The sequence below is a fragment of the Malaclemys terrapin genome, chromosome 16 (assembly GCF_027887155.1).
Source record: "Malaclemys terrapin pileata isolate rMalTer1 chromosome 16, rMalTer1.hap1, whole genome shotgun sequence".
NCBI lineage: Eukaryota > Metazoa > Chordata > Testudines > Emydidae > Malaclemys > Malaclemys terrapin.
The window spans coordinates 247,264-274,543 of NC_071520.1; the positions used below are offsets into that span (position 1 = coordinate 247,264).

The 27,280-nt window shown below is 52.8% G+C and overlaps 1 protein-coding gene and 1 long non-coding RNA gene across 3 annotated transcripts; both read right to left on the bottom strand.

Moving 5' to 3' along the window:
* Positions 1-1,665: 1,665 nt before the first annotated feature.
* Positions 1,666-8,498, bottom strand: LOC128824910 (uncharacterized). The gene is made up of 2 exons (XR_008442544.1): positions 8,468-8,498; positions 1,666-3,910 (listed from the first exon to the last, which is right to left on the bottom strand). It is a non-coding gene; the product is annotated as an uncharacterized LOC128824910 (long non-coding RNA).
* Positions 8,499-9,966: 1,468 nt separating this feature from the next.
* Positions 9,967-26,000, bottom strand: LOC128824905 (uncharacterized). 2 transcript variants are annotated; one of them, XM_054006828.1, is made up of 6 exons: positions 25,583-26,000; positions 25,042-25,216; positions 22,858-23,001; positions 22,041-22,103; positions 12,015-12,071; positions 9,967-11,690 (listed from the first exon to the last, which is right to left on the bottom strand). In XM_054006828.1, exons 1-6 carry the CDS (start codon positions 25,790-25,792, stop codon positions 11,596-11,598), a joined length of 744 nt encoding a protein of 247 aa, XP_053862803.1. In that variant the 5' UTR covers positions 25,793-26,000; the 3' UTR covers positions 9,967-11,595. The 2 variants fall into 2 exon arrangements, with proteins under 2 accessions (XP_053862803.1, XP_053862804.1); XM_054006829.1 differs by lacking the exon at positions 12,015-12,071 and having other exon boundaries at positions 25,583-25,998.
* Between the last annotated feature and the right edge of the window lie 1,280 nt (positions 26,001-27,280).

Here is a 27,280-nt window from a genome sequence, read left to right on the forward strand (position 1 = left end):
GGATCGTAACCCTGACAGGGCGGGGGCGACGCTGGAAAAAAGGGTCCTGTAGGGTTACCATACGTCCGTTTTTTCCCAGACATGTCCGGCTTTTCGGCAATCAAACCCCCGTCCGGGAGGAATTGCCAAAAAGCCGAACATGTCCGGGAAAAATACCGGCCGGGCACTTCCCCTCCCGCGGCTGCTCTGCTCCTCCCCGGACTCAGACTTCGGCTCTGTTTAACAGCCAAGCTGCCCGAGCCAGCGCTACCGGCTTTGGGCAGCCCCCTTGCCTCCAGACCCTGCGCCGCCGGAGCAGAGCAGCTGGAGCCGGGGAGAAGAAGTGCCCGGCCGGCAGCTGGGTCCGGAGGCACGGGGGCTGCCCGAAGCCGGTAGCGCTGGCTCGGGCAGCTTGGCTCTTAAACAGAGCCGAAGTCTGAGTCAGGGGAGGAGCAGAGCAGCTGGAGCCCGGGAGAGGAAGTGCCCAGCCGGGGGCGCAGGGTCCGGAGGCATAGGGGCTGCCCGAAGCCCGAGCGCTACCGGCTTCACAGTTTGCCGGGCAGCCTCCAGACCCTGCGCCCCCGGCTGGGCGCGTCCCCTCCCAGGCTCCAGCCGGTAGCGCTCGGGCAGCCCTTTTCCTGTGGCTGGGAGGGAGGAGGGGGAGTTAGGGCGGGGACTTTGGGGGAAGGGGTGGGAAAAGGGCGGAGTTGGGGCGGGGCCGGGGGTGGAAAAGGGGCGGGACTAGGGCCCGTGGAGTGTCCTCTTTTTTTATATTTTAAATATGGTAACCCTAGGGTCCTGCCCCCTAGAGCCTGAGAGCGTGTGGCCACCGCCCGAGCAAGTGTCCAACCCGCAGCGTCTCTGCAGCACAGCCAGGGCCTGAGAAGCAGCCTGGGACCTACAAGGAACAGCCTGTGACCTGCCCTGACGTTCCAGAGACACTGGTTGTGATGTTCCCGGCCACAGAGCGGGGTGATGTGTTTTCCTTTAACCTTTCCCATTTTTCCTTATTCTTTTCTTTAGATTAATTGTTAATTAAACAACTTGTATTTGCTTTAAATTGTATGAAATGTGGGTCAGGGAGGTGCCCAGTGCAGAGAGAGCACCCCGGAGTGGGGACACCCTAGCCCCTGTCCTAGGTGACCACAGCAGGGTTGGGGGTCGAGCCCCCCAGGAATCCTGGGCCCAGCCTTGTCGGGGTTATGAGGACTCTGCCAGACAGGAGAGTGGAAGGGGAGTCCTCAAGGGCAGGGAGGGCTCTGGGTGAAGGAAGTGGGAGCGAGGACTCAGATCCTTTCGCTAGTCCACTTCACCGGGGTAGTGCAGAAGCCAGGAAAGTTCCCCACAATAGCGGGACCATTCCCCCGCTTACACTGGCAGGGCCGGACCCCAAACCACAGGCCAAGGGGCCACTGAGCACAATCACACGGTGACCACAGCCACAAGCTGCTCCCCATCCCTGCTGGATGAATGTCGGGTGAGACACAGAGACAGCGCTTGGGAGCCACAAACCCTCTGCCAGCTGGGCAAAGCTGGGAATGTGACAACAAGACAACACACCTGCCTTCAGGTGCTTTGGGTGGATGTTCCTGATTGCATGGGTGTGTTGTCGGCACAGAGTGCCCGAGGACAGCAACAGTGGGGTTCGTTGCCCGGTGTGCTTCGCACCAATAAACACACCAGGGGGAGAAGCAAACAAAGTTTATTTGAACATGGAAGGAGAGAGTTTGGTTTACTTAGGCCTAGTGCAGGAAGGCTTCATTGACACTTGTGGTCATCTACCCTTCCGAGTTACCTAGGGTGAGGCCTAGTGACGTCAACAACTCCCTCCTTTGAGAATACTCAACAAGCTTTTGGCTGAGTTTTCTCATATTCTGTGGACAAGATACGATTGAGTGCCATGAAGCTGGGGTTTTCAATGAGAGGGTATGCCGGGATTTTTGGGGAACAGGGGGCACAAAGCTTACGGAGGAGCACTTTAAAACAAGCAATTAGGAGGAGGGTGACCAGGCACAGTACCACACCTGCGAGGAGGAGACGCACAAGGTCACCCCCCAGTCCTTCCAGGTCGGGCAACCAACTTCAAAGGGAATCGAAACCTGTGGGTTCCCTTTCCTGGGCCTTTCACTGCTCAAAAGCCTGTTCGGCTGACAGGACGTGCTTATTAATGTCCTGTGAGTTTTCCGGGACATAAGTACAACATTCACTTCCAATAAGGGCACACACCCCGCCCTGGGAAGCTAAAACATAATCTAAGGCCTGTCAGTTTTGCAGGGACAGCAACCGGAGCTGGTAAAGTTCTGAGTTAAGGCTTTTTTTTATGGCCAAGGTTTCATTGGCGAACTTGGTGAGAAACACAGAGAGCCTACGATAAAATTGGGTTAGCCGTCCCACCCCATAGGATGGGAGGAGGATCATACCCAACCTGTCTCCTTTTGTAATGGGCTCTGGGGTGGCATACAAAGAGCTACGCTGTCTGGGGCGGCCAGGGGGCAGTTTAGGGAGGACACGAAGGGGAGGGGCAAGATATCATAGAGAGGGGGGAGGGATAGCTCAGTGGTTTGAGCACTGGCCTGCTAAACCCAGGGTTGTGAGTTAATCCTTGAGGGGGCCACTTGGGGATCTGGGGCAAAATCAGTACTTGGTCCTGCTAGTGAAGGCAGGGGGCTGGACTCCATGACCTTTCAAGGTCCCTTCCAGTTCTAGGAGATGGGATATCTCCATTAATTTATTATTTTATAGCAGCTTCCATACCACCGATGCGGTAGCCACTTATAGGCAGAGATTCCGCAAATGTAAAAGGAGTGGCCATTTCCTACCAAGCCATTATAACCGCTGCACCACCTATTTGTTTTTTTGTCATTAAACGTTGCGAACCGGGCAGTAGAGTTGGATCTGCCATTAACATAGACAGGGATGGAGGCGCTACTGTCAGGGGATAAATAATACTGACAGGTGCTATTCCCAGCGGACAAGGTGTGATTGCTGGACTTGAACTGTCTATAGCACACCAACCCGGGGGCCACTGACCGCAGCCTAATATGGGAAGGGATCTGCGTTGAGTTGGTCTGCGGCTTCCAGGGGTCGTCCCTTAATGCATACTGGGATTCAATGGTACAGTTTTGCGACAAGCGGGTACCCAAGGTATTTCTTCCCCTACTGAACCATCCCCAACAGATATCTGACCAATTTTGGGAAACTGCTCTCCAGGGTAACCCTGCTGCGTGGTGTGGGACTTGGGAGCATACCCAGCAGTTAGAGAGGTTAAACTCTTGGGCAAAGCAAACCTTCAAGGACACATATGTGTTTGTTTCCAAGTTAGTAGGGATTCCTTTCCATCCGCATGTGGTCGGGGGGAAACGGGAGGTAACGAAAGGAGTGTCCCTATGGCAAAGAGCACCACTGTGGCAGACCCTGGACCTGGACTCATGCTGGGCAGGTGACCCTAAGGCCTAACAATTACAATTCCCCAAATACCCACAAAATAACAATTACCAATAGCAGGCAGACTAAAAGCAAAAGGGACCAGGCCACCAGGTTAGGCCGGCCCTGTGAAAATAAACACAACCAACGCTCAGAGTTCTCGCGGGGAGGGTGCAGCGGCTGTCCAAAGAGGCTACAGGGCATTCCCCACAGACCTTATTGTCTTTTGAATAACAGTTTAAGTCCCAGGTCGTCGCTGGCAGTCTTTTCTGCAGACTGGACGGTCCACCATTCAGGAGTGGGCCCTGCTTTTACACGAGAGTGATGGATCCAGTTTTTGTGTCCTTCGACCTTTGCTGCTGTGTGGGAGACCAGCAGGACGGTGTGGGGTCCCTTCCACTTCTCTTGGAGAGGCTCGTCCTTCCAGGTCCGAACGAGTACGGAGTCACCTGGCTGCAAGGAGTGGATCGGGGCATCCAGCGGGAGAGGCTACAAATCTTTGGTATACCTGTGGCGAGAACAAAGAACAGCAGACAGAGAGCACATGTACTGAGATAAGAAACCACAGCTTACCTCCCACTCCCCTGCCAGAACCGGTGTACCGTTCATAGGCCATGCCCTTCCAAACATAATCTGGAAGGGACTGAGCCCTAACCTGCCCTTTGGGAGAGCGCGAATGCGGAGCAAAACAAGGGGTAGAGCATCAGGCCACTTAAGGGAAGCCTCTTGGCAGACCTTTGAGAGGTGCCGCTTAAGTGTCTGATTTGTGCGTTCCACTGCCCCACTGGCCTGCGGTCGCCATGGAGTGTGGAGCTTCCAGGGGATCTGCAGGGCATCCGATATCTTTTGAACGACTTGAGATGTGAAGTGTGTTCCGTTGTCAGATTCCATCCCCTGCGGGAGTCCGAAGCGAGGAATGATCTGTTTTGGCAGTGTTGTTACGGCATGGGAAGGCCTCAGGCCATTCGCTGAAGCGATCCACCAAGACGAGAAGGTATCTGAATCCTTGGGTCCGGGGGAACTTAGTAAAATTGATTTGCCAAACTAGTCCTGGGCCTGGGGTAGGTTCCAGAGTGGCTGGTGACACTGACACTCTAGGTCGAGGGTTGTTCTTTTGGCAGACTAGACATTCAGTCTGCACCTGGGAGGCCAGGGGTCTAAGTCCAGAGGTTAGAAAATATTTATTCATAAGCTGGGTAAGAGCCTCTCTTCCTGCGTGGGTGGACTGATGTAGTTTCTGTAGTACTGGCCGTATTAGATTCCTTGGTAGGAGGATTTTTCCTTCCGTGGAGTGGAGCCATCCCTCCTTTTCCTGGAGCCTAAGTGTGTCGGCCAGGTTCCTCTCTTCGTGAGAGTACTGAGGGGTCGGAGCTCCCCCACTGATGGGATGAGGGCATGCATATGGGCATCTTCAGCTTCCTGTGGTTCCAGGGTAGCAGCTCGCTTGGCCTCTCTGTCCGCCCTGGCATTACCCTTAGCCACATCTTGCTCTTCCCTTTGATGAGCCTTGCAGTGCACCACTGCTACTGCTGAGGGGAGCTGTACCGCTTCTAAAAGCCGGAGAATTTGAGGCCCATGTTTAACCGGAGAGCCTTGGGCTGTCAACATTCCTCTTTGTTTCCACAGACCGGCATGAGCATGTAGTACTCCAAAGGCATATCTGGAATCAGTAAAAATGTTAACTCTTTTTCCTTTTGACAGTTCAAGTGCACGGGTTAAGGCTACCAATTCAGCCAGCTGGGCTGATGTCCCAGCAGGCAAACCCTCTGCTTCCACGGTTTCGTGGAGAGATACAATAGCATAGCCAGCCCTCCTTTGCCCGTTTACAACTGTACTACTGCCGTCTGTATACCACTCAGAATCTGCAGTTGGGAGGGGTTGATCTTTTAAGTCCGGGCGGCTGGAGTATTGGACATCTATGATCTCCAAACAGTCGTGTTCCTGCTCCTCTGTCTCCGGTAACAGGGTAGCTGGGTTAAGGGAGGGACAGGTCTGTAAGGTAACTTCAGGATTTTCTACAAGTTTTGCCTGATACCGAGCAACCCGAGCCTGTGTAAGCCAGAGACCACCCTTAGTATCCAGCAGGGCTTGGTCCATATGGGGAATATACACTTGCACAATTCCCCCCAGTGTCAAATTCTCTCATGCACATACAGTTGAAATGGCTTAGTGGGGTCCGGCAGACCTAGGGCTGGGACTTCCATCAGTTTCCTTTTTAAGATTTTAAATGCCCTGTCCGCTTCTGGGGACCAGTGAAAGGGGTCATGATCTGCTCCCTTAACACATTCATACAAGGGTTTAGCCCACAGTCCATACTCTGGGATCCATATTCTGCAAAAACCTGCCATGCCCAGAAATGCTTGGAGTCGTTTACGGTTGCTAGGGATAGGAATTTGACAGATAGCCTCCTTTCTTTTGTTTGAAAGCTGACGTTCCCCCTGCCTTAGGTGAAATCCCAGATACCAAACTTCTGAAAGCGCAATTTGAGCTTTGCTTTGAGCTACCCTGTATCCTCGGAGTCCAACAAAGTTCAGGAGACTCACAGTAGCTCTGAGACAGGGGATTAGAACCACAGCAGCAATTAGCAAGTCATTTACATATTGCAGGAGGAGGACCCTGTCCTCGTTGTTCCACTCCTCCAAGTCTCTAGCCAGGGCCTGGCCGAACAGAGTGGGGGAATTTTTAAATCCCTGGGCCAGCACTGTCCAGCAAAGCTGCTTTTGAACCCTTCTGTTGTCCTCCCACTCGAAGGAGAAAATCTCCTGAGATTGGGGGTCGACCAGAATCGTGAAGAAAGCATCCTTCAAATCTAGGACAGAAAAATGGGTGTACTGCCCCCCTATAGAGGCCAACAGCGTATACAGGTTTGGAACGAGGGGGTGCAGAGTCTTAACCCGCTCATTAACCGCCCTCAGGTCCTGGACCAGCCGGTATGTGCCATTGGGCTTTCGTACAGGCAAGATGGGAGTGTTCCAGGCTGACTGGCATTCTCGAAGTACCCTGCACTTTAGGAACTGGTCTATAGTCTCCTGCAGTTCCTTTCTGGCTTCCCTCTTGATCGGATACTGTTTGATTCGCACTGGGCTTTTTCCTGGGAGAAGCTGAATATGAACAGGGGGTTGACGGGCTGCCTTTCCTGGGACCCCTGATGCCCAGACAAGGGAATACACCTGGTCCTCCCACTCACTCCATTCTGGGGCTTGCATGGCTGAGGGTTCAATTGCAAGTGTCATTATCCAGGCATTCTCTGGGGGTAAGGTGAGGGTTATGTCATCTTGGGTGAAATGCAGGGTGGCACCTAAGCGACAAAGCAGGTCCCGTCCCAGTAGAGGCGTTGGACAATCGGGGAGGTAAACCAGTCTGTGAGATAGAGTTCTGTTTCCCAAAGCACATTCTGCTGGGGCATACACTGGGCACTTGGTTCCTTTCCCTGTGGCACCCACCACAGTGAGGGACACTGACACAGGCAGCTGAAGGGGTTGGTTTATGGCGGTTTGTGCAGCTCCAGAGTTTATTAAAAAGTCTATGTCCGAATCTCCCACCCGCATGTTTACTCGGGGTTCCGGGGGCAGGACAGTCCGTCTCCCCTGACACCCCTATTCTTGGTTCTCCGCTGCCATCATAGGGGTACCTTCCCTTTCGGGGCACTCATTTTTCCAATGTCCCTCCTTTCGGCATCTGGCACACTGGTTGTGACCCAGACGCCTTTCCTGTGAGCCAGGGCGCCCACGTCCACGTCCTCTCATTCCCCGGCCCCTTCCACCTTCCTGAAATCTTCCCCTGCCACCAGCCTGTACTGCTGCAACCATCATTTTCACTTGCCTCGTTTCCTTTTCTCCCTCCCTAAGGCTGTAAGTCCTGTTTGCAGTTTCCAAAATCTGTGCCATGGTCATGCCCATTAAATCCTCCTTTTTTGCAGTTTCCTTTTAATATCAGGGACGGCACGGCTGGTAAAGATACCCTTTATGATTGCCTCAGTTTCCCGTTCAGCGGGGTCTGCAGTAGTCGTTTGCCTGATGGTATCCCGAATACGCTGCAGAAAAGCAACCGGACTCTCTTGTGGCTCCTGTACTAGCTCATAAGGCTTAGCCCAATTGTTATGTCGGACAGCCGAGTGTCGGAGCCATGTAAAAGGAGCTCCTTGTAGGAGGTGAGACGGGTTTGGCCCACAGGGTCATTAGGGTTCCACCCGGGATCTGCTAGGGGGACCATGTCCGCGGGCACCGGGACGTGATTTGGATTCAGATCATGTCTCCGCTGTGTCTCCTCCCTTGCTTTAGACACAACCTGATTACGCTCCACCTCAGACAGCAGGGTCCGCATAAGGACATTACAATCATCCCAGTCAGGTTTACAGCTAGCCAGGCACCCTTCAAAGACTGAGATAAACTTGCTTGGGTTCGTAGAGAATTCCCCTGCCTGTGCCTTAAAGGCTGCTAGGTCCACCGGGTTAAAACGCACGTGCACATAGACCTGCATAGTAGTGGCCGGGCGTTTTTGTGATCCTGGGCGGGCCACCACGGTCTCAGTAACTAATGGATAGAATCCCACCGAGGGGCAATCTCTGGAGCCCGAGGCACCCTGTCTTTATATGGTGGGGGTGTTGGAGCCGAAGGAGACACCGACTCTGCCATCACAACCGGGGGAGGGTTCTGGGGACTAACAGTAGTTACTACCGAACCTGTCGGAGTCAAATTACACTTTTGCAAAAGATCTGACCTATCTTTTAACAACATAAACAACTGTACATACATATGTTCATTCCATTTACCCGTACGCTGACAAAACAGAAGCAATTGAAGGATCGTATTATAATTAAGTGATCCCTCCGGTGGCCACCTTTCCTGGTCCTCTAGCTGATATTGAGGCCAGTCTACTGTACAGAATCTTTTCAGTTTACTTTTAATCAACGGATCGGACTCAAACACTTTCCAGTTCACCAGAATGCATTCTAAGGGCGTACACCTTGCCCTGCCTGCAGTACTTTGTCCCTGCCCCATATTCTAGGGAGACTCTGGGCGTCCCCAGGTCAAAACAGGTAAAGTCCCCACTGGACTGTTCCTACCTTATCCACAGGACCGGTTCCCCACCGTCGCCCGCAGCTGCTTCTCCACTGCTCGAGCGCGTTGCACCGTTGTGACGAACTGGGCCTGTTCTTACTGTGGTCTGTGAATGCTGACAGGCGGGTGTGGCTAGGACAGTCTGCATTGGGGGATGGGAGACTGACCGGAGAATACCTGAGCGTGTAACATGAGAACCCAGGAAGGGGTTGGAGGCCAGGTGACACCTTGGCCCGGGAAACTGAACAAAGGCTGTGGGAGGGGTCACTGAAGGCAGAGTGCTGGAAGCGGGCTGGAGAGATGGCTGGGAGGCAGAGATTGCTCTGACCCCCCAAAGGGGGGTGGGCTGGGATGCCCTGGGACCCCAAGCTGGACCTAATTGAGGGGGGCCCTGTTGTCTGTGCCTGCAAGACCTGTCTTGGACTGTGTTCCTGTCATCCAAATAAACCTTCTGCTTTACTGGTTGGCTGAGAGTCATGGTGAATCGCAGGAGGCCGGGGGTGCAGGGCCCTGAGTCCCCCAATACTCCGTGACAACCGTTGTGCCCTCCGGGGTCGACCAAACCACATCTCCGCCGAGGCCCCCGGTAAAGTCACCGGTGCGCGCTGGGCGTCGGTCGTCGCCGTAATCCATCGACCTCCGAGAGGGGTCCGGGCAAGGCTAAATTTCAGCCTCGAGCCCCACGTTGGGCGCCAAGACTGTTGCCGGCACAGAGTGCCTGAGGACAGCAACAGCGGGGTTCGTTGCCTGGTGTGCTTCGCGCCAATAAACACACCAGGGGGAGAAGCAAACAAAGTTTATTTGTTTCAGAGTAACAGCCGTGTTAGTCTGTATCCGCAAAAAGAAGAACAGGAGTACTTGTGGCACCTTAGAGACTAACAAATTTATTAGAGCATAAGCTTTCGTGGACTACAGCCCACTTCTTCGGATGCATCCGAAGAAGTGGGCTGTAGTCCACGAAAGCTTATGCTCTAATAAATTTGTTAGTCTCTAAGGTGCCACAAGTACTCCTGTTCTTCTTTTTTTTAAAGTTTATTTGAGATCTCAAAGCGGTGCTAGGAGACTGACATGTCTCAGATAAAGCACACCAACAGAAACAGGTTTTTTTCTTTTATGCATTTTGCAGTTAAGCCTCACCCCCCATCCCCCTCTAGCCCTCCCTTCCTCCTCCCCCCCCCACATTCCTCCCTTTACCCCTCCTGTCCCTGGTAATAGTTACTAAGCAAATAGCAATTACATTTAAGCAGTTAGATTATTTTGGCAGCTATAAGTTTAGCTTGTTAGTAACACTTCTTGAATTCAAGTATCAGAGGGGTAGCTGTGTTAGTCTGAACCTGTAAAAAGCAACAGAGGGTCCTGTGGCACCTTTGAGACTAACAGAAGTATTGGGAGCATAAGCTTTCGTGGGTAAGAACCTCACTTCTTCAGATGGCGTGCTCTTGCATCTGAAGAAGTGAGGTTCTTAACCACGAAAGCTTATGCTCCCAATACTTCTGTTAGTCTCAAAGGTGCCACAGGACCCTCTGTTACTTCTTGAATTATTATCTTGTCCCTTTTCTTTGATTCATTATCTCCCCTTTCAGCCAGAGGTATGCAGGCCTCATTATTACCGCTTGGTACCGGTAAGGGGGGTTACCACTGATAGCTGGCTGCTTACACATTCCAATTGCACCTGGCTTTTGAGGTCTAAACTTTTTAGAGTTTCAACATGGAAGGATAGAGTTTGGTTCACTTAGGCCTAGTGCAGGAAGGCTTCATTGACACTTATGGTCGTCTACCCTCCCGAGTTACCTAGGGTGATGCCCAGTGACGTCAACAGGTGGGTCCCTTTAAGATGTTCAGGTTGTGTATTTCCAGGGTGAGAACTGGGGCTGACAGGGCCAGCAGGCCGGTGAGGAGCAGGAGACGAGGGCACCGGGCAGCTGCAAAAGGGAAGAGCCGGTGAGAAGCTGGGAACACAAACCCGCCCTTCAGGAGCCGCGACTCCCAGTTCCCTCTGCCAGGACAGTGCCCCCTGGAGCAGCCAGCTAAGAGTACACTCCGCGGCTCCGCGCTCACAGCAGCCCAGAGGGGAGGGGAGCTGGGGAGCCAGGCGGGGTGATTGGGAATGTGGGGGCAAGGTGATGACTGGGGTAAGGGGAATTATGGGAGAGAAGAGCATTGGGGGAGGAGTGTCTGGAGGACTGGACCAGGGTTGTGGGGGAATCTGTGGTTCTGGGGAGCCCTGTGCATGGTTGCTTGAAGCTGCAGCCTCTGTTCCCTGGCACAGCCCTATGGGAAGCCCTAGTTGCCTTGCTGTGGAGACAGTCACTGTTGCCCAGCCCAGATTCCCAGCTCAGGCCAGTCCCACAGTCAGGCTCCCCCGTCCATCCCCCTACACACAGACATCCTCCCCCCAGATTTCCAGAGCCCTGCTTAGCCCTGCCTGCCCCCACCCCTGCTCCACCCGTGGCCTGTCTCCCAGGGCCCAGCCCACGCCCCGTGCTGCCCAGCCAGCATCCCTGGCTCACTGTGGCTCTGCAGGGCGCAGTGGGATCAGATAATGCTGCTGAAGAGGGAAGATGAACATGCCCCTTTTCTGTTGGCAGCTTGCGTGTAACCTCACGGCCTGGGAATGGGACTGGCATCAGTGCCAGGTGCGGCTCAGGAACAAAGAACAGGGATTTCGCTGGCCAGACCACTGCCTAATGTCCCAGGTCCCCATCCCCCCGTGTGCTCTGAGGGGAGTGTGAGAAGCTGCCCGTGGCGACAGGCAGGGTCCCGGCCAGGAGTCCCATATTGGGAGGGAACTGGGAGATTTCAAACCAGAGCATTTTCAAATGTTTCCTATGAAAGGATTGATCGGCACAAGCTGAATGATGGTGTCACATGGAGCAGCTCCACGGTGATGCCGAGGGAGGGGGCACTGATCCCCTCAGAGAACTGGGCCCTGCTGACTGCAGGGGCAGGACGGATGTAGAGATGAAGAGCCAGGCCCTGTGCCAGGTGGCATGGGAGCACCAGGGGCCTCTTTCCTCCCCTCCCCCTGTCTGGGCAGGAGAGGGGCAGGGTTCCAGGACTCAGCCCAGGTGATCTGTGTGTCGTGTCGGTTCCGCTGGAGAACCATCCAGCCCTCGCTGGTGCTGTTCAGCTCTCAGTAGACCTCATATTGATGGAGTCCTGTGGGCTGGATGACGAAGACGCCACTGACCCTGTTCCAGGTTATCTCGCTGCAGTCCTTGGGCCAGGCTGTGGGCAAAACGAAACAAGTTGTCAAGAACAAAACCTCATGGAACAAAACCCCGCTCAGAGTTACAATCACAGTGGAGTTTCCATAAAATCTTTCCTTGGCCTCCTTCCCAACTCCTCCACCGAGGAATAGCAGCTGCATCTTGGCCAGATCAGGCTGCGCTGAGGAGTCCTGGAGGTGAGCTCTGGTCTGTAGCCTCGCCCAGACTGATGTCCCCATAGCTGTGCCGGAGGGAATTCTCACCGCTGGCACTCTGCTCCCAGATCTCTGCAGTGTGTGTGTGTGTCACCCCTCAACGCAAGCGGGACACACTTACCACTTACCCTGGGCTACCCGCATGTCACTGGCTCTGCTGCGCCGGAGGTTCCCTTTCCCCTGATCTGTGTGGGGAGGAGAGAGCCGAGTGACGTGAGGGCTTTACAGAGGATATTCCCAGCTCCACAGCTGGGCGTATTCTCAGCACATTCGCCTCCCTGTCCCTCCGCTGGCCCAGCTGTAGGCCTCAGTTATCCGCTGGGCACTGGGGCCCCTCTCCCTCCTGGATTGCTCCAAACTCTGACACCTGCGGGGAGGCAGGAATTCACCCAGAATCCCTCCAGAGCAGAGACCCACCCTGGTACCCTCCTCAGCCTGGCCACAGCCCCGCATCACTGCCAAGAACCATCAGCATGAGGGGGCCGGGCACCAATCCCAGAGGCCTGATAGGCTTTGCCTGCATCGGGCACCAACAGGCTCCTTCCCTCTGGGCCAGGGCCCGTTCGCACATGCGCAGGGCGGCTCCCTGGGCCCAGCTCCCAGCCCTGAGCTCAGGCTCCCCTGGGCCCTGCTGTGTCCCTGCAGGGACAGCACATGTCTCTCTGACAGCCCCTTCTCAAAGGGTGGGAGAAGGGCTGGCAGCAGGCAGGAGAGGCAGGATTTCCTGCCAGCTCTCCAGCCAGCCAGGGCTCTGAGGGACGGGGCGGGAGGCCAGCTTCTCCTGTGTGCCCATCCCCAGCCAATCAGGGCTATGGAGGCAGGGCCAGTCCTCAAAGCACTGCTCCTGATCCATCCAGTGCGGGTGTCATGACTTTGACTAACCCAGACTCCCCTTAGCTGCTCTACCTGGCTCCTGGCCGCTCCCCTCCAGTCTGGCCCAAATGCAGCCACCAACCTCACCGCCCGCTCCCGTGGCTCTGCCCACACCACCCAGAGGCCGATTAAGGCTTATTGGGGTGCTGGGTACAAAGAACATTTGGTCTCCCCAGCTCCCCTCACCATGGGGTCCTGCCCCTTGGTCCTCCTCTTCCCCCCAAGGCTCCACTCCCAGGCCTGGCTTGAAGCTGGCCTGTGGTAAGAGCTGCCCAGGGACCCGAAGTCACAGTGGGGAGGCCCGGACTCTCCACCTACCCTGGGCGGCATTCCCTGGGGGTGGGGATACAGACTCTGGCTGCTCTCGGGCTCCCTGGCCCCCCACCCTGGGAAGGTGGAGGGTCCAGGGCTCCCCACAACTGGCCCCGGCTCCCTGGGCGCCTCTTACCACAGCCAGGCTCCAGCTTCCAGCCTGGCAGGAGACAGAGCCACAGGGGACGAGGACAAGCGGGGCCACAGTTCTGGAGCCAGTGGCACCCTCACTTCTGCACAGGTTCCGGCGCTCCTGCAGGGGCCCCCAAATTGGCTGGCGCCCCTGGGCACGGGCCCTGTGGGCCTGTGCATTAATCTCCCATTGGTTCTGCCACCCTTTACTCATACGGATAACAGCACTTCAGCACCCCTGCACTCAACACTATCGTGAACTGTACCCACAGCACCCAAAACGGATCCCTTTGGCAAAACAGCTCCATCGGCTCATTACCTAGGCACAGTAGCGTGTCTGTGCAAATACGGCCTGTTCCTGAACTCTCCCCCCAGCTCACGGCTAGATGTTAGGGGAGAGCTCATTCACCCCCTGCTTACGTTGCCTAGGGTTACCATATTTCAGCAATCAAAAAAGAGGATGGGAGGAGCCCCGCCCCCGTCCTGTCCTAGCCCCGCCCCTGCTCCTTCCACTCCCTCCCACTTCCTGCCCCCTCAGAACCCCCAACCCTCCCCCCCACTCCTTATCTCCTGGGACCCCTGCCCCTAACTGCCCCCCAGGACTCCACCCCCTCCCTAAGCCTCCCTGCCTCTTGTCCCCTGACTGCCCCCTCCTGAGACCTTCCCCACATTCTAACTGGCCCCCTAGGACCCTACCCCCTACCTGTGCCCTGACTGCCCCAACCCTTATCCACACCCCCACCCCCTGACAGCCCCCCCCAGAACTCCTGACCCATCTAAACCCCTCTGCTCCCTGTCCGCTGACTGCCCCCTCCTGGGACCCCTGCTCCTAACTGCCCTCCAGAACCCCCACCCCCTACCTAAGCCTCCCTGTTCCTTATCCCCTAACTGCCCCTTCCTAAGACCCCCCCCAAACTGCCCCCCAGGACCCTACCCCCTACCTGTACTCTGACTGCCCAAAACCTTATCCACCCCCTCCCGAAACCCCTCCGAACTCTCAACCCCCCCCGCTCCTTGTCCCCTGACTGCCCCCTCCGGGGACCCCTGCTCCTAACTGCCCCCCAGGACTCTACCCTCTACCTAAGCCTCCCTGCCTCTTGTCCCCTGACTGCCCCCTCCTGAGACCCTCCCCCCATCCTAACTGGCCCCCTAGGACCATACCCCCTACCTGTACCCTGACTGCCCCAACCCTTATCCACACCCCCACCCCCAGACAGACCCCTGGGACTCCCACGCCCCATCCAACCACTCCCCACCCCCTGACAGCCCCCCCCAGAACTCCCAACCCATCTAAACCCCTCTGCTCCCTGTCCGCTGACTGCTCCGATCCCTCTCCCCACCCCTGCCCCCTGACAGCCTGTGACGTTATTGACATAAACTGGGACCGTATAGATCATTGTTGCAACCAAGGTCCTGTAGTGGCACCCAAATCTTGTATAAAGGGGGTCAAATGGGGTGTCTAGGACAAGGTTATGGTTTACTGGTTATGATTATGCTGTCTATATGTGTGTATCAGTTTTGTAGTTGAAGTTATGAATATTGGCTCTATACTGTCTGTATGGCAAACTTATGCTATGCTTCTGGGTGACATCCCAGACAAGCTGAGATTAGCTCTGCCTAGCCTGCTTGATGGCCCATTAAGGACCATCAGCTATACAATGGACCCATTGAGAGAAGGCAGATAAGCCTTGTAACTCAGCAAAGTATGCAGGGACTGGCCCATGTGACTCCAGACTCCATTTTGCTGTAATTTTCCACAGTAAGAACAAAGAGGTGTTCTTACACCTGGAAAAGACTATATAAGGCTGATGCCTCATCTCCATCTTGTCTTCAATCCTGCTTCATACCTCTGGAGGAACTTTGCTACAAGCTGAAGCTTTGAACAAAGGACTGAGGACCCATCCCAGCGGGGGATGTATTCCAGAGACTTGATTTGAACCTGCAGTTTATTCCATCGCTGCTGCAAGCCTGAACCAAGAACTTTGCCATTACTGTATGTAATTGATTCCATTTAACCAATTCTAACTCTCATCTCTATCTTTTTCCTTTTATGAATAAACCTTTAGATTTTAGATTCTAAAGGATTGGCAGCAGCGTGATTTGTGGGTAAGACCTGATTTGTATATTGACCTGGGTCTGGGGCTTGGTCCTTTGGGATCAGGAGAACCTTTTTCTTTTACTGGGGTATTGGTTTTCATAACCATTTGTCCCCATAACGAGTGGCACTGGTGGGAGTACTGGGAAACTGGAGTGTCTAAGGAGATTGCTTGTGAGACTTGCGGTTAGCCAGTGGGGTGAGACCAAAATCCTCCTAGTCTGGCTGGTTTGGTTTGCCTTAGAGGTGGAAAAAACCCCAGCCTTGGGCTGTAACTGCCCTATTTGAGCAATTTGTCCTGAGTTGGCACTCTCAGTTGGGTTCCGCCAGAACCGCATTGTCACAGTGGCGTAGTCGTGCTTGGATCCACAGAACCAGGTCAATTAAGCTTTGGGTCAGAACCCCACGCTATCCAAATTTGAATTTTGGGATTGAGAGTTTTGTTGGTTAAAGAGCTGCTGCAATGGCTGAGCAAAGAGCATATGAGGGACTTGGCAAAAAAGCCCTGGGAAATTTGTGTTCAGAAAAGAGGATAAGCTTTAGAAAGAAAGCTACAAAGGAAGAATGGAGAAATCTGTTAATAGCCAGTGATCAGGGGGCAAGAGCACAGCCCTTACCTGAGGCTGCAGAAGATGCAGAAAAAATTAGGATGCAAAGGGTGACACGTAAACTGCAATTTGAGCATGAACAGAAGCTAGCAGATCTTCAATTGCTGGAGAAGCAAAAAATAGCAGAATTAGAGAAGGAGGCTGATGAGAGAGCTCGTAAGGGACGTCTAGAGCTGCTCGCTGCTGAGCAGGAGACTCACAGGATGGAACAGGAGACGGCCAGACTTCAGCTCCAAGTACTGGAAGAGCGGAGAAAGTCATCCCCACCTGGTGCTCCACTTCCCCCCGGTCATGAGAAAAACTGGGAAAGGATGTGTCCCATTTACAACGATACTGAGGATATAGAGGAGTTTTTGTCTACCTTTGAACGCCTCTGCAATCTGTACCAGATCCCTGAGGGTCAGCGAATGCCTGTCCTGCTGACCAGACTGACTGGAAAGTCCAGGGAGGTATTCAATGACTTGGGGGAACAAGAAGCCTTAGATTATGAGCTGTTTAAGGATTCTGTGTTAAGGTGGTTCAAGGTTACTCCTGAATCTTACAGAGTTAAGTTTAGAGAGTTTAAAATGTCTAAGGATTGTACTTTTGTAGAATGTGCTCATAAGCTGATGGGTTTTGTTAAAAAGTGGGTTGTGGGAGCCAAGGCGCATGGGAGTTTTGAAAAACTGCTGGATTTAATAACTTTGGAACAGTTCTTAGACATTGTGCCTGACAATGTGAGAGCACCCTGAGTCAGTCCTACGGGCAGCAGAGATTGCGGATGCCCATACCCAAAACAGGGCTCGAGAAGGGTGTAAAACCCCGGGGAAAAGTAATCACCATTCTCCCCAGTTCAAGAGGAGGGAAGGATTTTAAAATAAACCTGACTCTTCTAAAGGAGTTCAAGGGGGCCTGGAGGGTAGGAACTCACATCCCAGGATGGAACAGGTTACATGCTATCACTGTGGTATCCTGGGCCACATGAGACCAGACTGCCCGACACTGAAGGGCAGCCCAAAACCAGCAAACCCAAATGCCACGGCCAATGCTAACCCTGTTGTTGTAAACTCACAGGCAAGCCACACAGAGCCCAGCATTGGTGCCCTGTGTGCAAATGCTGTTTCTGTGGTCTCTGAAGAATTTGACCTTAAAACTCACATTAAAGCTAAATATGGGGGAAATAACGCAGAGTTTATTAGCAGTGCAGAAGTGAATGGAGTGAGGTGTATGGCATGGAGGGACACCGCAGCAGATATCACTTTGGTTAAAGCAAGTCTTGTCAGGAAGGAAGATTATTTGCCTGGTGAAGATGTAACTGTTGTAGCCTTATCTAAGTATTTTGTCAGGGTGCCTTTGGCTAAAATCCACCTGAAATGGAAGGGATTGGAGGGCACCATGGTTGTGGGAGTAAAAGACATAATCCCTAAGGATATTATGATTGGAAATGATATTAAAGCTATGGTCAGTCAAGTTAATACAAACCAGGCACAAGAGAGGATTGATCCTAAGGTTGTGCCTATGGAGGGTTTCTCCAAAAGTTTGTCTTTGGAAAGTAGCTGTTTGGCTGTAAATGAAGTTTCTGAATGTCTATCTAATGTCTCAGAAGTAAATCTGGAATTAGATCAAGCGAAGGGAGAGGAGGACAAGGAGATTTTGGATGAGCCTAGGCAGTCTTGTGAGCTGATGGCTTTATCTAGTCAGCAGTTTGGGAAGGCAAGGAGAGTGGAAGATGAGTGTCCCTGTACCTTATCTGTTTCCTGTGCGAAGAATAGTGACAGTGAAGGAAATGTGCCTGTGTCTGTCAGGGGTATTGACTTGCCTATGGAGGAAGCTACCCCAGTCTCCAAGCAGTTGTCTGTGAACAGCCCAGTGTGCTGGGACAAGGGAAATGAAATCCCAAACCGTATGTCTAGTAAAGGAAAATGTGTCTCCAACTCTTCTTTGTCTGTGGAGCAGACAGAAGGTGCCTTTCGGCCTGTGATGGTTGAGAGTAATTTAGTTGTCTCAGAGTTGGTTCTGGATTCAACTAAAGCCCAGGAAGGGAATGGTCCTAAGTTTGCATCTGTTGGGGAGAATGGCACCGTAACTAGGTTGCATCCAGTTAGTGTCTTAGCAAAATCCCAGAGACCAGACAATTCTGGTGCTTGTATTTTGCCTGTTGCTCATGTGTGGTTGGAGAAGGGTGTAGCAACCCTGTCTGATCAGGGTGATACCCTAGCCAGGGCACAAGGAGAGCAGAAAGGTAATTTGGTTGTGGTACCTATGGACAGTTTAACAACTTGTAGCAAAAAGGAAAAAATTCCTAAGCTTGTGTGTGGCAAAGAGAAGGGAAATATTTCTAACCTTTTATCTAGGAAGTCTACTGGTTCGCCTGAAAGGGGATTGTGTAGAGATCTGCCTGATGGGCCAAAGGTGATCCTGAATGCAAGTAAGACCCAGACAGAGTCTGTTGTTGCTCAGGAAAGTGTTCCTTTAGAGCAAGCCCTAGGTGAAGAGGGTAAGGGCAGAATTTCTGTGAGGGGTGAATTGCTGCTTAGAAAAGCTCCTGGGGAAAGGAATCCTCATGGTAATCGGTGCAAGCAGTTCCCTGCAACTGAAGGGTGTGAGAGTGATTTAATCAAGGAAGTTTCAGTTCCTAGCAGCCAAAAATTGTCTGTTGTGGATGGATCCACTGACTTTCCTTGTAAAAGATCCAGTGTGGGTAGCTTTGAGAAGGTCTCAGAGGAAGTAAAAGTTGTTAAGGAATTGAGGCAGCCCTATAACCAAGTGGCTGTGTGGGGCCAACTTGTTGGGGAGACAATGGTGTTGGAACAGGAATGTCTCCTTTCTGATTCTTTAGATGAGCAGTCTGGGCTTCAGGGTTTGAGGACAGATTTGGTTACTGATGTGTCAGAGCAGAGCAGTTTTATGGCTAAATGCTTGAGGATGCGGGGGAGAGCGAGCAAACGCTCACCCTCAGACTCTTTGGATTTGTGTGGTATCTCTTTAAGACAGAGTCCAGCCTTGGAAATGATAGCAGTTACGAATATGAAAACTGGTGGACTGGCTCCGGTCTGGGGTAGTTCAAATTACTTGCCTGGCTGGGAAAGGAAGGACTTGCTAATAGCTGTTAGCACAGAGGGCCCACCCCATCAGCCAGTGAATTCTGTTAAGCAAGAAAAATCAGGGTTTGATCCTGCTGGACAAGGGGGAAAGAGAAAACTGAATTTTGCAAAGGGAAGCCACAGGTTAACCCTAAAATGCCCAAACTCCAATGGTATTGAGCCAAAGGTGTGGCATGACAAACATGACTGTAGATGGACACTTGCAATGAACTTGTTGTTATTGCTAAATTTTGTAATGAATGGGTTGCTATTGCCACAAACTGTAAAAATGTACAATGTGCCTAATCTTTTGGAGAATCCCTTGAACATGTTAAAAGGAATACATGAAAACACGCGTTATGTTAAAAGGCCTTGTTACACTGGTGTTTCACAGTTCATGCCTATAAACAATATGGGAACTTTTCACAGGGGAAAAGACATTCCAGACCTAATGTGCTGTATGAAAAGGAAGACTGAGGCACACTACCATATTGCTTTCATGGCTAAATGCCAAGATTCCTGTACTATGAAGAACATTAATATCTGCATTTATTCGATGTTAATTGGGTTCCAAACATTTGCCCGAGCTTGTATGGATAAAGTAACGGTTTTCTTTAGCTCTTGGCAAGATCACATGAGACATAAAGGAACGATGCTGCCAGAGCAGATCCAATCCACTATTGTTCTAACTAAGTTTTACCTTGAGTTTGTAAAGAGGTTCAATCATGTGGTTGAACATGATTTTGATAAACCATTTCTGTTATACACTGGTACGGCTTCTAACCCAATACTAGCTGCAGTGAGACAGAACCCAGGATGGGGAGCTCTTGGGATGCAGTCAGTGATGTTTGTGTCATCCCTTCCTGCATCAATTTTGCGTTGGGGGTGTGATGTTATTGACATAAACTGGGACCATATAGATCATTGTTGCAACCAAGGTCCTGTAGTGGCACCCAAATCTTGTATAAAGGGGGTCAAATGGGGTGTCTAGGACAAGGTTATGGTTTACTGGTTATGATTATGCTGTCTATATGTGTGTATCAGTTTTGTAGTCGAAGTTATGAATATTGGCTCTATACTGTCTGTATGGCAAACTTATGCTATGCTTCTGGGTGACATCCCAGACAAGCTGAGATTAGCTCTGCCTAGCCTGCTTGATGGCCCATTAAGGACCATCAGGTATACAATGGACCCATTGAGAGAAGGCAGATAAGCCTTGTAACTCAGCAAAGTATGCAGGGACTGGCCCATGTGACTCCAGGCTCCATCTTGCTGTAATTTTCCACAGTAAGAACAAAGAGGTGTTCTTACACCTGGAAAAGACTATATAAGGCTGATGCCTCATCTCCATCGGGTCTTCAATCCTGCTTCTTACCTCTGGAGGAACTTTGCTACAAACTGAAGCTCTGAACAAAGGACTGAGGACCCATCCCGGCTGGGGATGTATTCCAGAGATTTGATTTGAACCTGCAGTTTATTCCATCGCCGCTGCAAGCCTGAACCAAGAACTTTGCCATTACTGTATGTAATTGATTCCATTTAACCAATCCTAACTCTCATCTCTATCTTTTCCTTTTATGAATAAACCTTTAGATTTTAGATTCTAAAGGATTGGCAGCAGCGTGATTTGTGGGTAAGATCTGATTTGTATATTGACCTGGGTCTGGGGCTTGGTCCTTTGGGATCAGGAGAACCTTTTTCTTTTACTGGGGTATTGGTTTTCATAACCATTTGTCCCCATAACGAGTGGCACTGGTGGTAAGAATGGGAAACTGGAGTGTCTAAGGAGATTGCTTGTGAGACTTGCGGTTAGCCAGTGGGATGAGACCGAAGTCTTAGTCTGGCTGGTTTGGTTGGCCTTAGAGGTGGAAAAACCCCAGCCTTGGGCTGTAACTGCCCTGTTTTAGCAATTTGTCCTGAGTTGGCACTCTCAGTTGGGTTCCGCCAGAACCGCGTTGTCACACCCTGCTCAGCTCTTCCCACCCTGGGTCAGTGAGAAAGGGCCCCTCCGGTGTGCCACAGACAGCAGTGTCTGCACTGACACCCCGCATGCTTTGCCGGCCCATTGTCAAAGAGGCTTCAACAATGGATGCAGACACTGAGCCCGAATCTGCTGGCACAGCCCTGGCGTTAGGTCCTGTCACCCACTCCTGGGCAGTTTATTCTCTAACTAGCTACTTTGCACGTGCACACGTAGGTTTCCCAGAAGACAAACAGGCCCCTGTTCATACTCTGCAGGGGTTTTCGGGGAGGTGTTTAACACGGCAGACACGATGAGTGGGACACTGCAAGCTAACAGCACCGTGTGTCCTGTGGGGTGACTGTATCTTACAGCAGCGGGTTCTGCACCCCCTCAGCTCTCAGCAAACTCCTGTGCCAAGGGCTCTCCAACAGGGCGTGTGTGCTGAGGCCACCGACACCAGCTGCCAGGGAAAGGAGGAGTCTGTGGAGTCAAAGGATCTTGCCACTCATCCCAAATTTTGGCTGCAAACTCCCCACACGTGCAGTAGTGAGGGACACGGCCCAGTGGGTCACAGCCCTGGGTCCTGGATCCCACACAGTCTATCAGTGGTGCCACTTTCCCTGCAGAAAGATCATGACCCAAAGCTTCTCCTCTGCAGGACACGTTACAGCCTGTGTGTATCAAGCCCTTTCCCCCACACCCTCCCACCCTCTGCCATCAGAGTTCCTGCTCCCAGGGGCCTGTATAATCCCTGGGGATTCCCCTCTGGCCCAGTTAGACAATGCATCCCAATGCCTTGTTGTGCCCTGCAGGTAGAAGCTGTGTGAATAACTCTTGTTGTTCTTCATATCAGAGAGGTAGCCGTGTTAGTCTGAATCTGTAAAAAGCAACAGAGGGTCCTGTGGCACCTTTAAGACTAACAGAAGTATTGGAGCATAAGCTTTCGTGGGTGAATCTTGCGTCTGATGAAGTGGGCATTCACCCAAGAAAGCTCATGCTCCAATACTTCTGTTAGTCTTAAAGGTGCCACAGGACCCTCTGTTGCTTCTTGCTGTTCTTGCATCTCATTTCTGCAGGGCGTGGATAGGTGAAGCGTGGGATACTCTTACCGTGGGCCTCTGGTAACTGTGGGTCACTGGCTCGGCTGTGCCGCAGGCTCCCTTTCCCCTGATCTGTAGGGACAGGAATTGGGAGATCCGCGTGATATGAGGGGTTGTCAGAGACTGTCTCCCAAGCACCAGAGAGTGTTAGCAGTGCATTCGCCTCCCCTTCTCCATGTCCCTGAAACCCTCATCCAGGACAAACCGTTCTTCTGCCCACACTTCTGCAAACCCCCTCACCGCTCTACCTGGTTTCTGTCTGCTCCCCTCCAGTCTGGCCAAATGCAGCCACCAAACTCACCGCCCGCTCCCGTGGCTCTGCCCACACCACCTTGTGCCTTCCAGTCCCTTCCCTGGCTCCGCAGCTTCTCCTGCAGCAGCTTCCAGCCCCCACGCCTCCCCTCGAGCTCTGCACAGCCCTGCCCTGCCTAGCTCGAGCTCTGTGTTAATTCTGCACCAGTCGCCCTGCTGCCCGAGCACCCCCATCTCATCCCGTCTGCCCCTGCCTGGCTCGGGCCCACGCTGCACCAGTTCACTCCTCTACGCCCCCTCTGCTGCCCAAGGCAACCAGCACCTCCTGGCTTTGTCCCGTGCTGCTCCCTGCACTGCAATGGGCCAGCCCCTGTGCCCCTCCGAACCTCCCTCCCTCCCCTCCCTCAAACCGCCAAAGAGCTCAGCGTGGTTTGAATAGAGAGCTATGGTTGGATTGTAATTTCTCCCAGTGGCTTCAGGCCTCCATAATCCCCAGGCAGCCAGTGAGTGACGTTCTGGGGCCCCAGGGCTGGCGGGGACCCCTAGGGCCAGGGGGGAGGCCCACATGACACACCTGCCTTCAGGTGCTTTGGGTGGAAGTTCCTGATTGCATGAGTGGGTCCCTTTAAAATGTTCAGGTTGTGTATTTCCAGGGTCAGAACTGGGGCTGACAGGGCCACCAGGCCGGTGAGGAGCAGGAGACGAGGGCACCGGGCAGCTGCAAAAGGGAAGAGCCGGTGAGAAGCTGGGAACACAAACCCGCCCTTCAGGAGCCGCGACTCCCATTCCCTGTGCCCGGGAACGGCACAACCGAGAGCTGGGACTGCTGGACCCTCCCGCCTCGCCCAGCACAGCCTGGCACTGCCGCCCTCGCCCATCAGTCTGGCTGGGCAGCCGGCCACCGGCCAGGCATGCACGGGGCAGAGAGGAGACGCTAGGAACCGGCCCCGTTGGGACAGAGACTCCCAGGAGGGAGGCTGGTGCTGAGGAGTTTGGGATTCGCCCTGGAAAAATGTTCCTGCCCCACAGAGACACCCCTGTGCCATGGAAATACTGTGTCAAGAGGTCATCTAGTCCAACCCCCTGCTCAAAGCAGGACCAATTCCCAACTAAATCATCCCAGCCAGGGCTTTGTCAAGCTGGGCCTTAAAAACCTCCAAGGAAGGAGACTCCACCACCTCCCTAGGTAACGCATTCCAGTGTTTCACCACCCTCCTAGTGAAATAGTTTTTCCTGATATCCAACCTGGACCTCCCCCACTGCAACTTGAGACCATTGCTTCTTGTTCTGTCATCTGCCACCACTGAGAACAGCCGAGCTCCATCCTCTTTGGAACCCCCCTTCAGGTAGTTGAAGGCTGCTATCAAATCCCCCCTCATTCTTCTCTTCTGGAGACTAAACAGTCCCAGTTCCCTCAGCCTCTCCTCATAAGTCATGTGCTCCAGACCCCTAATCATTTTTGTTGCCCTCCACTGGACTCTTTCCAATTTTTCCACATCCTTCTTGTAGTGTGGGGCCCAAAACTGGACACAGTATTCCAGATGAGGCCTCACGAATGTCAAATAAAGGGGAACGATCACATTCCTCGATCTGCTGGCAATGCCCCTACTTATACAGCCCAAAATGCCGTTAGCCTTCTTGGCAACAAGAGCACACTGTTGACTCATATCCAGCTTCTCGTCCACTGTGACCCCTAGAAAGAACAGGAGTACTTGTGGCACCTTAGAGACTAACAAATTTATTAGAGCATAAGCTTTCGTGGACTACAGCCCACTTCTTCGTGACCCCAAGGTCCTTTTCTGAAGAACTTCTACCTAGCCATTCGGTCCCTACTCTGTAGCAGTGAATGGGATTCTTCCGTCCTAAGTGCAGGACTCTGCACTTGTCCTTGTTGAACCTCATCAGGTTTTTTTCGGCCCAATCCTCTAATTTGTCTAGGTCCCTCTGTATCCGATCCCTACCCTCTAGTGTATCTACCACGTCTCCTACTTTAGTGTCAAGGTGGAGGGGGGGCTGGTCAGGGGCACTCAGAGCCCGGGGGGGACTGTCCTGTCCAGGGGGGGCACTCACAGCCCCAGGAGGTGGGTGGGGGAGGGGCACACAGGATTTCAGGAATTCCCTGGCAGTGAAGAGCTGCTGGCGGCAGGGAGGAGCCAGCCGTGACAATCCCCACTTGGGATCCCTGGCTGGGCTAGTGGCTATGGGGGCCCGTGGCCAAGCTGCAGCGGAAGGTGACCTGAAGAAAATGCCTCGGCCTCCTGCTAGGAAGGGCCTGGGCCAGACAATGACCCACCGCGCAGTGTCCCAGCTCCCTGCCCCACACCTGCGGGGCACGGCCCCTCCTCTGTAGGGAGGTTGGCATGTACCTTAGTGCTGCTTCCTCCATCCCCAAAGGCCTCTCCCAGCCAGTCTCTGGCAACCCCTGCCGTTCAGTACGCACATTACCCTGCTGTGACATACCGGGGGGGGGACCCCTCGGGGATGGGGGGCTGTCACACAGCTGGGCAATTTAACCCGGCTGGGCCGGGGTGACTGTCTCCCTGGAGCTGGGGTCTCAGCCCAGGTGTCTCTCTGCCCTTCCCCCCAGTCGCCCCCGGGCGAGGTGGGAGTGCCCCACGTTGCGTTCCAGCCCCACATTCGCACCCACAAGTGCTGGTGGGTTCCAATCCCAGCTGAACACGCCCACCCAGCCCTAGTGCAGAGCAGAAGGGCCCAGCGCTGCCCCACAGACCCTCTGGCTCTCCGAGCCCGCTCTTACCCATCACCGCAGCACGTCTGGCCCAGGCTGAACACTGCTGCTCTGTGCAGAGGGGCTGGCACTTCTCGCTCCTGCCGTACGAGGGGCAGGGGCTGCTACCGACTGCTCCCCCTAACCCCCGCCCTGCTGCGCTCTGGGGATGCTGCCCTGCTGTGGAGCTCTCAGGTGTCTTGAACTGGAATTTGTTTGGAGAGAAACTGCTAAGGAGCCTGTGACGTTGTGCAGTCTATATGGTTTTATAAAAACTTGATAATAAGTCAATATAATGTAACTGAGATGGTTTTAGAGAAAATACGATAATAAGTGAATGTAACGTAACTGGGATATGCTTCATGCAAAAGGTCTCTTGTAAGGTATCATTACAAAGTTTATAATCTACTGAGTATGATCATCTGATTTGTATAAATGTACCACTCTTGTATCCAAAACTAGAAATATAAAATGTAACTCTGAGGGCCTATTGTAATTGTGTAAAGTGTGGACCATTAATGATGGTTTGGAATCTTGATGACTCCCATTGTCTGCAGATGGCTGTATTTACCTGTAAGTCTTCCTGTATATGTGTGTGCTGGCAAGTGAGTAATGAAGTCTTGCAGTGACATGTGATCATGACACCTGAACTGGAATCCATCTTTAACCTGGTGCTTTTCCAGTGAGGTGGGGGTGGAAACCCAGAGAGACAAAGAGTTCCCGCCTTATGCAAAAGATATATAAAGGGGGGAAGAGAACAGAGAGGGGGAGAAGCCATCATGAAGAATCCCCTAGCTACCACCTGAGCTGCAACAAGAGCTGTACCAGGGGAAAGAATTGTGCCCAGGCCTGGAAGGTGTCCAGTCTGAGAAAAACTTACTGAAACATCTCTGAGGGTGAGATTATCTGTATTTAGTTTGATTAGGCATAGATTTGCGCATTTTATTTTATTTTGCTTGGTGACTTACTTTGTTCTGTCTGTTACTACTTTGAACCACTTAAATCCTACTGTCTGTATTTAATAAAATCACTTTTTATTTAGTAATTTACTCAGAGTATGTATTAATACCTGGGGGAGCAAACAACTGTGCATATCTCTCTATCAGTGTTATAGAGGGCGAACAATTTATGAGTTTGCCCTGCATAAGCTTTATACAGGGTAAAACGGATTTATCTGGGTTTAGACCCCACTGGGAGTTGGGCATCTGAGTGCTAAAGACAAGCACTCTACTGTGAGCTGTTTTCAGGTAAACTTGCAGCTTTGGGACAAGTGATTCAGACCCTGGATCTGTGTCTGGAGCCAAACAGGAGTGTCTGGCTCAGCAAGACAGGGTGCTGGAGTCCTGAGCTGGCAGGGAAAACAGAAGCAGGGGTAGTCTTTCAACATTGGGTGGCAGTTCCCAAGGGGGTTTCTGTGATCCAACCTCAGCCCCGAGCAGAGAGTACCTGGGAGCCTGCCTGGGTTGGGCGGGTCTGGTACAGCCTCCCGCCAGATAAGGCTCTTCCCTGGACCTGCCACCCATTGGAATCTGGAACGATTCCCTCCGAGGTAACACCCGGGGCAGCCAGGGCAGGGCAGGGCACGGCCTGCTCCCCTGGAGCTTTAGGGCTTTCAGGAGTGAGAGGTGTCAGCGGAGCAGGTTGTACGTTAAAGCAGCGAAGGCAGTTGGGGGGCAGAGGAATTGGGTGCTTTGCCATTGCACTTGATCAGCTCAATTTGAAAATTCTTTCAAAGGAAATCCAGATGTATACATCTGACTGGGGTACATGTACACACATACACATGCACACTCACATGTGCACACACTCATGTGCACATACATATATATACAGACGTGCACATACGCTGTCCCTGGAGCGCCCCAGGATGCGACTGACGGGGAGGCTGGCTATTATGGAGGCAGAAGGGGATTGGGAGAAAATAATCAAGAAGAACTTTTGCTCTAAATGCAAACCTAAGCTGGAAATCTGTGCAGGGCTGGGCTCAGCGAAAATGATCTTTTGAGCTGCTCTTATTAACCGTGGTCCTGTACTTCCTGGTTTGCGTCGGACCCAGGCAGGAGACTGGGCTGCTCTCAGCTGTAGAAGCCATTGGAATGAGCCAGGTCGGAATGAGCCAGGCCCTCAGAGCCTTCTGCCACCAATCGCCCCAGCAGTCACTGATCCACACCAAACCACGTCCTTCCAGTCAGGCAGTTTCATATGCACACGTCAAACCCTTGGTTTGCCACTCAGACACCACGGTGATGGGCACAGTAAGGACCGAGAG

What these genes read in the sequence shown, in the direction of transcription:
- LOC128824905 (XM_054006828.1), bottom strand. Translation starts at nt 25,792, where the DNA reads ATGATGGCTTCTCCCCCTCTCTGTTCTCTTCCCCCCTTTATATATCTT. An exon ending in CAGACGTGCTGCGGTGATGG is followed by an intron (nt 23,002 to 25,041) that starts GTAAGAGCGGGC and finishes TCCCTTTTGCAG; the next exon opens with CTGCCCGGTGCCCTCGTCTC. An exon ending in ACAGTTACCAGAGGCCCACG is followed by an intron (nt 12,072 to 22,040) that starts GTAAGAGTATCC and finishes CTCCCCACACAG; the next exon opens with ATCAGGGGAAAGGGAACCTC.